The sequence below is a fragment of the Armigeres subalbatus genome, chromosome 3 (genome assembly GCF_024139115.2).
Source record: "Armigeres subalbatus isolate Guangzhou_Male chromosome 3, GZ_Asu_2, whole genome shotgun sequence".
NCBI lineage: Eukaryota > Metazoa > Arthropoda > Insecta > Diptera > Culicidae > Armigeres > Armigeres subalbatus.
The window spans coordinates 281,265,559-281,276,443 of record NC_085141.1 but is presented as its reverse complement, the minus strand read 5'-3'; the positions used below and the strand labels follow the sequence as shown (position 1 = coordinate 281,276,443).

The 10,885-nt window shown below is 38.0% G+C and overlaps 1 protein-coding gene across 8 annotated transcripts in view; it reads right to left on the bottom strand.

Moving 5' to 3' along the window:
* The window catches only part of LOC134224638 (uncharacterized), a 196,217-nt gene continuing 185,332 nt past the window's right edge, over positions 1-10,885 (bottom strand). For all 8 annotated transcript variants that reach the window (XM_062704100.1, XM_062704099.1, XM_062704096.1 and 5 more), the window contains 3 exons: positions 2,867-3,237; positions 2,285-2,806; positions 1-2,218 (listed from right to left, as the gene is read on the bottom strand). In XM_062704100.1, coding sequence (XP_062560084.1) covers positions 1,112-2,218; positions 2,285-2,806; positions 2,867-3,237 — 2,000 coding nt within the window. In that variant the 3' untranslated portion in view covers positions 1-1,111. The remainder of the gene's footprint in view (positions 2,219-2,284; positions 2,807-2,866; positions 3,238-10,885) is intronic.

Genomic DNA, 10,885 nt, shown 5'->3' with positions numbered 1-10,885 from the left:
TATTTTCAGCGCTTATTTATTTACATATAGATTTTTAAAGTTAAAGTATGTCCCATTGTCAATATGCTGAAACATTCTTTCACAATAGTTTTTAACGATTCTTCGGCTCATTTCAGATGTTGTTAATGTGCATTTCTAAGCATATCAAGAGAGTATTTTTCCAGCTTCAATCTATTTAATATGTTATTTTGTTTTTTTGGATTTTTAAATGTAAATATATCAATCTGTTCCTAGTTTTCTTTTTGAAAGTTTGCTCATTTCGAAAGACGTTAATAAGTGGATTTTTAAGGCTCTTCAAGCTTGTTATTCAGCGCACACGCTTCTTGTATCCTATATTTAGTGATCAATAAGAGTTAATTCCACATTGTTTTGTGCTGGATTATTTCACAATGGAGCGCGAATCGCGTCAAACTTCATCAACTGCAGAAAAATTTCAGACGCAAATTTGGTTTTCTTTTGTGGCTGCAAGCTTTGTTATTTGATTTCAGGTTTATCATTTATGTAAGGTACACGTACTTTCAAATTTTAACAATTCTGTAACAATTATATGTTCTGTTGATTGCTTTAAGCTTATTATACTGATTCAATTTCTGTTTTTCTTTTCAGTTTTTAGTGACAGTCACTTAACAACGAATTCCCACAAAATTAGTTTTAGTCGAGAAAGTCTCACTTCTTATAAGTAATGTATAAGCGTAGATATTTAATTTCATGAGTAGTAGTACAGCGATTGTTTCATTTCTTAACCCGGAAAACGATTTACATATTCTACTAGAAACGTCGATCGAGATTACTGGACGCTAAAAGATGAGATGCGATGAAATAGGTAAAAGTAAAACTACGCGATATACTGTCAATACTATTCTACCAGTTACGCTTTGGCTGACGAATCAATGCGAATCAGCCTAGATTTATTAGAAATTGTAAAATAGATTGAAGGACAATAAATAACCTATGTATTTGCTTTCGAGAGATTACTTCGATAGTTCGTGTACATTTCTGATTTGGTACAAATTTTGTTCGTGGCTAAATGATATTTATCAGCTATTCTAAGCCCTACATGACGAAGACTAGATGTCTCATCCTTTGTTTTTATTCTATTTTTCTAAACAATTTAATATCTAAAGTGTCCTTTTCGACCGCGATAATTGTGATAGATTCGGAGGGGTTGATAGCTACCATTGGAGGGTTGCAAACGTTGCTGCTGTGGTGACTGAGTTTGTCCATTTGCTTCCGGTGCTGTGATGTTCAGAGCGGATGTGGATGGCACTGTTGTCATACGTTTGGCGCAGCGTGGTGCCAAGATGAAGTGGTAAAGGAGGAAGTAAATAACAGCAACGACGCAGGCAATGATGGCTAGCACTTGGAAAGTGGTGATCAGACATTCTAGCTTCGTCCACGTTGCAATCAGGGCACCGATGAACCGGCCCAGACAGAAGTGGAAAATCACGGGCAGGGCTTGTCCAGTTGTGATGATACGACGAGGGAAAATGTGGCGCATGTAAAATATGATCGTCAACCAGGTAAGTCCGAGGGTTATCGGGTAGAGGAAATCGATTACTACGCGCCACCATGTTACGTCCAGGCTAGCCAGCAGTGAAAACCGGAAAATGAAGGTTGTTATAGCTGCGATCAATATATTCGAGTGTCCACAATAGTCAACGATGTTCTCCGCAAACCACAAGATAGGGATAACCAACAGTGCTCCTAGAATTACGAAAACGCTCCACGTGGGTCCGTAGTATTCATCCATGTTAGGCAGTAAATCGTAATTCTTGACCAAAACACCCTCGTAGTTATCCAACACGCTCCAGAAGGTACCAAGTATCAAAGTGACGAAGCAGAGTCCAGCAGCCTCCGGTACGTATCTTCGTATAGCCGACATGGGAATGGCAACCATTCCACATTTGGTGTGCCACCACATTTCCGGAGGAGAAAGTGGCATCCCGGAAGATAGCAAAAGAACAATGGCCGCCAGTACAATTAGAACTACGTAAACATAATACGTTTCAAATACCCAAGACAGAACAAAGTAGAACAAAGCCCAACCGATTGCACCCCAAACAATCTGCCGACCGAAATCTCCTCTACCGGTAGAGGTTTCCCGTGTGGCAATGATGGTGGCGGCATTCAGCAATACAATAGCCGCTAGCGGGAATGCGTCGGCAAACGAGCGCAGCAGAAGGTACGACCAGAACGTCAGCTCGGGATCTCCGACGATCTACAATGAGAAATTTAATTTTTACAAATTCAATAGTAAATCGTATTCAATATGTAAACTGCTTACCCGCATGCAAACGCTTTCGGAGAGCACGCTCTCCTCATTATCGTACGGATTATGAACCTCGCATTCAATTTTCGGAGTGCAATGTGAAGAGTTGGTCAGCAGCTTCATCCAGGTGACCTGCTTCTCCGGAATGTTGCACGAAAATCCGTCCAGTGGATAACGGCACCATTCGGCACTGTGGGTTTCGTTCTCATCGTTCACCGCATTACGCAGCACCGTTTCGAACTTGAGTGATTCGGTGGCCGGAGTGTAAGCGTGGCAGATCTCCGTTTCGGGACCACCTTTTCGTTCGCATATATGTGGCACGGGGATTGGGGTGTTATCAACTTCAATGCGGGGTAGTTCTAGATTTTCTGGCGCAATTTCCGCTTCGTCGTCCATCAGATCGTATTCGTCATCTTCAATCGAGCTCTCGGTGGATGGAGAAACGGTAATTCCCTTCGTGTAAGGATGATTGAGGTTTTCGAACTCGATGGGCTTTTGGCAGGTGTAGGAACAGTTCGTCAGAGTCAGGTGTCCAATCTAATGGATAAAGAGAAACATTAAAAATCTATAGTTGACATATAGTTCAACAAAACAAACCTTCTCTCTCTTCCAGTGATAGCAAGTTCGTTCCTCCGAGCATCTTTGTTGAAATATGATCGCGCCGTCCAGATCGCAAGCAAAGCTCACCTGCGATCGACTCGATTCTTGGCGTTCAATTGGTGGTACAACGAAGAACAGAATGGCATACAGAATGGCGGAGAAGATCATGCAAAATGAGGCCAGAAACCGCAGGCGTCTACCGTACGACGATCCATTGGTTCCTGCAAGACGATCGGCTAGCGGTGCAAATATAAGCGGTCCCAATATGGCGATCAGCGGTGCCACTACCGAGATGATTTGTGATTCCTTATAGTCAAGCCCGGTGAGGGTCATATGTCTTTGTAGGTACGGGTGTAGACATCCTAGAGCTGGACAGGAAGAAACAAAAAAAAAAAAAACTGATTACACTGGACGACAAAATCAGTATTCGCGATGCTCATGTGTTACAATATTATAGTTTTCGACCTATAAAATCGACTAGTGATTGGCGATAGTTGGTTGATTGGGGAAAATTCCGAGATTTCTTGGTCACAAAGTAGGACCCTTTGTCGCTTTAACGGCGTTGAACTTATTTTCATGTTTGCATGCATGCAATCATAGAATAAATATTTTTATTCGTCGTATATTCATAGAAATTAAAATATTAAGTTAATACCATAACCTAAGTTATTACGATATCTGTTTGTTCCCAAAAATGTTTTTCAGGCTAAAAGAAACGAGGAAACCTCTTCAAATTATGACCTGAGGATGTGGAAAATACAGACTACGATGAGGTAATTATAAATATGACGGAAAGGTTCTCGAATCCAGCCACGACAAGGAAAGAGAAATTATTGATTTTGTCGATGCTGCCAAGTTCGTGGCGTATTCAGGATGCCATAGATAAGTTCAAAACCAATAGAAATACAGTAAAAGAGGCAAAACCATTGAAGAATAACTGTCTTCCAATCAAAAATTCTAGGTCTAGTACTGCGTTAACAGATGAGATAAAAGAAATAGTAGACAATTTTGAAGATGATGAAGTAAATCGAGCTATGCCTGGTCAAAAAGATTATGTATCAGTAAAAAAAGATAGAAAGCTTCAAGCAATCCAAACTCGATTAATGATGACGACTTTGAAAGAAGCGTACACACGCTTCAAGGAAATTCATGATAATATTAAAGTTGGTTTTTCCTCATTTGCAAGCCTTCGGCCAAAACAAAGCAAGCTTCTTTCCAATTCAGGAACACATAATGTGTGTGTGTTTTCTTTGCAGCGAAAAAGAGACAACGCAGTCCGTGCAGTGTCGGAGAATAAAATTAAAGCAAGACAGGTAAAACAAAATATTTTTTTTTTATTTAATGTGAAAATTGTGAAATGTTTGAAATATCATAACTTTTTAGTTTATTAGTTTACCATCACCAAATTTTTATGGTAGATAGCTAATAATGGACCGTTTTCCCTAAAAAATTACGTTCATAAAAAGATAGGGTTTTGAGATATTTGAGTTTTTGTGACAAAAATGATTTTTGTTGATTGATTTTCATTGGTGATTGTTGATAGTGTGAACTATCTTACCAAGACAGGCTGATAGTTCACACACTATCAGCCAAGCCGTTCCTGGGTGGACGTTAGGTAAAATAACAGCGATTTCAATTTCGTGTTGTTCTTCAATGGCCCTCTGCTTACGTTTCAACTTCTATTCAATTTCATACTTGTCGCTCGCTTGCGATAACTTTCAATTCTGTGCTTCATCGTGCTTTACAAACATGCTCCCTTCCACTTTGAGCTTAAGTAGTTCGATCTCACCGATAAAAGCCAATGAAAATCAATCAATAAGTTTCTCGCGGTGATGAAACCTCATAAACAAAAAAAAAAAAAAAAACGACAAAAATGATAGTAAAATTCTGCGTAAAAAATATTTTTTTTTAACGCTATATTTTTTTACGGTGTAGATTTTTTTAAGGATCAACATTTAGTTATCTAACTTTGCTGAAAAAATCATAACAATCGAACATTACGTTTTTGCTGTGCAGCTTTTTGAATATTTTTTAACCATTTTCACATACACCCTTTTGAAAAGTTAGTCGTGACTCAATATGAAGATTTGATATCGAAAAATGACGAAATAGATGAAATTGAAAAACTGTGCAAAGTTTCAACTCAATAGAAAATCATGAATTAAAAATTTTCTTAAATTTTGATGCTGTTGCTTGGAATCGATCAATATTTTTAATAGTTAGATCATTGATTGTTTTGTATTTAATAAGATTTTTGAAAATACCCAAAATAATTACAATTATTGTTATATACATTGTACCTTAAAATTAACTAAAACATATTATTAACTTACATAAAAACCTTACAAATACATTAGGATAGCTCACATCTCTTTAGTCTTAGAAATATCTTGTCAAAGTTGCCAGTATTGACTCCCTGGAATAGATTTCCGACGAAAGAGGCAAGAGCAGAGCGAGAGATATATGGCGCAAGAAAGGAGAGAGAAGTGAAGCTGAAAATCTGGACTGGCATGGAAGGGAGAAACGACGAAAAAGAGAAGGTGACCGAAAACGAAATAAAAAGGACGTAAGTGTGATTTTCCAGAAAGGGTAGCTTAAAATGTCCCGGCAAGAAGTTCGTTGGAGATTTGGTGATTCCTGGTGATTTCAAGAAAAGCTGCAAATTTTGTGGAACCTTAAAGATCAGTGCAGATCCTGAAGCATAAACCCATTTGTGATCCTTAACACTGGCGAGTCCCGCGCTGGTGGTGAGCGGGTGAGCCATAGTCAAAGCTATGGCGGTGAGGGTCTTGCAAGGTTCGCGTGGTTCGTCCCCGCTTGCAAGATTCCAAAATCCTATGTACTATGGCCCCGTATGCAAGCGCGTGGGACATCGGGAAAATAGCAACTTCAATTTGCATCGAGGACAAGAACCTGCTGTACAGACTCAAGGTAAAGTCCAAGATTCTTCGATTGTCTATTGGTACCGTTACCCTAGGTGTAAGTAAAAAAATAATTTATGTTCCATTTTATTTGAGAGATACTCTTTGTAGATACTAAAGGTCCACCTAAAGTTCCATTGCCAGTTAAGGAAGTTCGTGTGTCCTCCGAAGCAATGTGCACTGAGCTAGTCGCCTTTTACACTTGGTGGACCAATTGATCTGAAATCCAGAACAATTTAGAGAACTTGAAACATCTGCATCAAACTATTTTAAGCTTCATAATATGGGTTCCAGTAAGTCTTGACAACCCGGAGATGGCGTGTTCGATTCTCGGTCTAGGATATTCTCGGTTAGAAAAATGCTGAGAAAATGCTAACAGAATTTTCTTTTTTGATGCGACATTTTGACAGATGTTTCATCGGTTTTATTGGAAATCACCTGCGATTCTTATGACCGAATGATTTTGAATCTTCGAACTGTCATATTAAAGTTTAATTCGAATTTTATTTAGGAAATGAGACGCAACCTAAAAAAACTGGTATTCAATATTTCAGAAACTGTGGAAATCGCTTTTAAGGAATTTCAGGAATTGATCCTTGAAAACCTTAAGAAATTCCTATTAAGTTTGCTATGGTATTTTGGTCTGAAATTATTTTAGAATTGGATTTAACAATTCAATTCATTTTATTTGGAAACTCAAAAATATATGTTTCTTAATTTCTCATTTTTTTATTTCTTGTATTTCTCATAACTCCCTTTGAAAATACTTCTTCTTGAAATTTCACACAAATATTGTTTTAGTAATTTCTTAGAGAATATCTTCTGAAAGTCCATTGAGAAATCCACTCGAAATAATTTCAAGAGTTCATCAAAAATTTCTTTAAGTATTCAAACCAGGCATTCTGGTTTTCCTGGAATTTCTTCAACAACTCTTCCAGATTTTTTTCCTCCAGGAAGTTCATTGGGAAACGACCCTGAAATTTAATCGAAAATTACCTCACAATTTATCCTAATAACACTTGAGGGGTTTTAACCGCCAATTCACTTGCAAAATTTCTCCAGTCACTTCTTCAAAGAAATCATCCACGACATGTGCCAAGAAATCATTCAAGAATTCCTACATTAAAGAACTCGAATATTCCTACAAAAATTCCATCGTGAACTCCATCTGGAAGAAGAATATACAGGAACAATTCCTAGGTGATTTTTTGGAGTATACCTTAAGAAATTCCAGTTTTTGGAGGAATTTATAATGGGATTTATATAAGTGCTCTTGGAGTAATTTTCACGGAAACTTTTGGAGGAATTCTAGGAAGAAAAGACAGGAGAATTTGTGGAAGAATTGAAAACGATATCCCAGGGTGCAATTGAATTTCCATAAGAAATGAAGAAATTTCCGGTAGAATTTGGGGAGTTGGGTTAGAAACTCTATGTTAGGTTCTAAGGAAGCTCAGAGCAAATTTCTGGAGAGTAATTGAACCGTTTGTTTGACAAACTGCATATGTAAAATTTTTGGAAGAAATGAGATTTTTATATATTCTGAATCCTCGTCCAAAAATACGTACACTGGCAAAAAAAATGTTCAGGAATGTATGAATTTTTTTTCGTTTGCTTGGGAAACTACATATGTGCACGCACTTTGAAGAGCAATTGAACCGTTTGTTTGAGAAACTGCATATGTAACATTTTGGTCAAAATGAGATTTTTATATATTCTGAATCCTCGTTCAAAAATACGTATCCTGGCAAAAAAATACGAAAAAAAAATTTTTGTTCAGGAATGTATGAAATTTTTTTAGTTTGTTTGAGAAACTACATATCGGCACCAACATTTCAAAAGGGCGAAACTGCTTTTGTAAACAAGAGCTTCTCACGTCGCTGGTGGGCTAATTTGAGCCAACCCACGCAATTCAACACCACTGATGGAAGCAGCGATTCCTCTTCTTCCATTCAATGGCGCTGGATTGCATGAGTGGACACAAATAAGCCCGCCAGCGACGTGAGAAGCTCTTGTTTACAAAAGCAGTTTCGCCCTTTTGAAATGTTGGTGACGATATGTGCACGCACTTTGAAGAGCAATTATGGAGTACTGCTTACAGTTTTCGCACTGGAAGTGTCCCACAGTGTTGAGTTTTGCCAAAAACTATTGATCTGTATCGAAGAAATTGAAAGAATTGGTGCCAATTTGTTCAAAAACAGTTTTTTGTTGTTTTCTCGAAATTTTGTAAAATGGACTTATGCAGTTTCTCAAACAAATGATTCAATTATGGAGTACTGTCTACGGATTTGATGTATATTTGTTTATAAACAGTTTTTTGTCGTTTTCTCGAAATTGTGTAAAATGGATATATGCAGTTTCTCAAATAAATGATTCAATTTATGGAGAGTTCTTGGAAGAATTTCAGGCAGAATATCATGAGAAATTTCTTGAGGAATAACTGGTGGACATTGTCAAGGATCTTATGAAGGAATTGCGGAAAGACGCGGAACGTTTTCGTGATCCGGATGATTTTGTTCTTATTATTATTATAATCTTTATTAAAGAGGTTTTTAGCCCAAGGCTAGTTCACCTCCGAAGGATTGATTTTGTTCTGTTTTGTGCGATCAGTAAGCAAATTAGTACGCCATCGATTGTTTTTCGAATCAAAGAAGGCGTGTTTTAAGGGCCGTACACATATGGTGTTAGCACTTATGAGGGGAGGGAGGTTAGTCGTTTTGTAACGCACCATATACATAAAAAATCATTTGTTTTTTAAGGTTTACTGGCGGGACTTTGAATAGAGTAGAAACTTCTGCGCCAGGCCTTTGATGATACCATTGCATAATTTCTTTCGAAGCAGTTTGCCAGCCGTACACGGAACATGGCGTCCAAGAAGACGCTGTTGCAACTGAATCAGAGGAAATTACGTTCAATAATAGTCAGAGAGATCTAATGCTAAGTCAAATCATTGTGTCAATTTTTATGCTATTTAGATGTCTATTGTAATTATACGCGCTCAAAATCGACCAATGCTTCATCGTAGAAACTGAGTCGGAAGAGTTTGTTTTAACAAATTCAATCTCCGATTTATAAAAATGGCAAAGATCAAGATTGATAGTTCAAAAAACATCGACAATACAAAGTGTTCTCTTTATAAACTGAACAGTCTTCACGACCCCTTATCATGTTTTCAGCTGCGCACATAATGATTGTGAGGTGGACATTTGTCCGAGTAGGACATTTGGCCGAATACGACATTTCGCCGAATAGGAAATTTGGCTGAATGGGACATTTGGCTGAATAGGACATTTGGCCGAATGGGACATTTGCCCGAATAGGACAATTAGCCGAATACGACATTTGGCCTGAACGGGTCATTTGAAAAGTGAGAATTATTATGTGAAAAGTGATATGTCTCTCTTCGCACTCCGCATTTATCATTTTTCACTGTGTAAAGTGAGTAGTGTGAAGTAAGAAGTGAGACGTTTCACTACTTACTTTGCGCTTCTCACTTTTCCAGTAAGGAGTGAGGAATTAGGAGTGAGAAGTGAGACGTCCAACTTCTCTGAGACTTCTCTCTTCTCGCCGCTTATTTCTCACTTATCACTTCTCATTGCGTAAAGTGAGAAGAGCAAAGTGAGAAGGGAGACGCCTCTCTTCTCACTCATCACTTCAAACTTCTTATTTCTCACTTTTCACAGCCCAAGAAGCGCATTACTATCGAATCTGGTTGCAGCCACTTGATTGTAACTAAATTCGGTCGAATATCAGTTGCGGCAAGCGACCTGGAACATGTGTGCTACTAGGGAGTGGATGTTAGAGATCAAATGAAACATTAGGCCAAACGACCTATTAGGTAGAATAACACATTCGGCCAAATGACATATTCGGGCAAATAACCTATTCGGCCAAATGAATTTTTCGGCCAAATTACTATTCGGCCAAATGCCCTTTTCGGTCAAATGACTTTTTCGGCCCAATGGCTATTCGGCCAAATGACCTTTTCGACAAATGGCATATTCAGCCAAATGACTTTTTCAGCCAAACACGAGCAGGAGAAATTGGCTCAATAATACCTAATTCTGTTATTGATACCATATTTTGCTATGAACTAGCCCTGCATAAGAGGTAAAATACCAAAGGAATAATACCAAAAACTAATATGCACAATACTTAAGCCATAACATATTCAGTTATTAAATTTAATTTCAATACCAAATGCATAACCAATTATTATTCGTTTGGTATTGAAATACCTTAGCATGTTATGCCTCAAGTATTCTGCATATACGTTCTTGGTATTATTTTTTGGTATTTTACCTCTTATGCAAGAATAGTTCATACCATTTTTTGCTATCGAGGTCGTCGCTGCTGCTCGGAAATGGCCCTTCGCTCATCCTGAGTTGATTTCGTTTTGTTACCAGTGGTAGTTGATCTGGTGGTAGATCGATTATGTATACTCCGTTAGGCATAAAAACGATAGGCATAAGTATGTTTGGCATAATGGGCGTTAGGCATAAAATGAACAGCCAAAAGAACAGCCCATGACATTAAGAAGGCAGAATTATGACAAACGTCCATTATGCTTAACGTATAATATGTCTAACGTACTTATGCCTAACGTTCATTATGCCTAACGTACTTATGCCTATCGTCATTATGCCTAACGAGGTATACATAATTGGTATACCAGATCAACTACCACCGGTATCAAACCAAAATCAACTCAGGATGAGGGAAGTGCCATTTGGCCGAAAATGCCTATCGTACTTATGCCTAACGTCGTGAGCCCGACCAATTGATCTGAACTCCAGAACAATTTGACAAACCTAAAAACATTTGCAACAACTATTTTGAACTGCATGCATATAATTCGCAAGGGCGTTAGGAACTTGCATGGTCTGGTTAAGCTAAGTTGATTATGATTTGATGTCAAGTGTAGTTGACCTGGTAGACCTAAACTCCAGATAATACGCAAGGAACTTGTGTGAACATGCAGGGTTGATTTTCGTTATGGAATACTTATGAATCTGTAAATTTTCCTCGCGTTGAGGTTGGTACAGTAAAACCTTTGTAAGTCGATGTTCTGTGACTCGATATCGACTCATGGATGCAA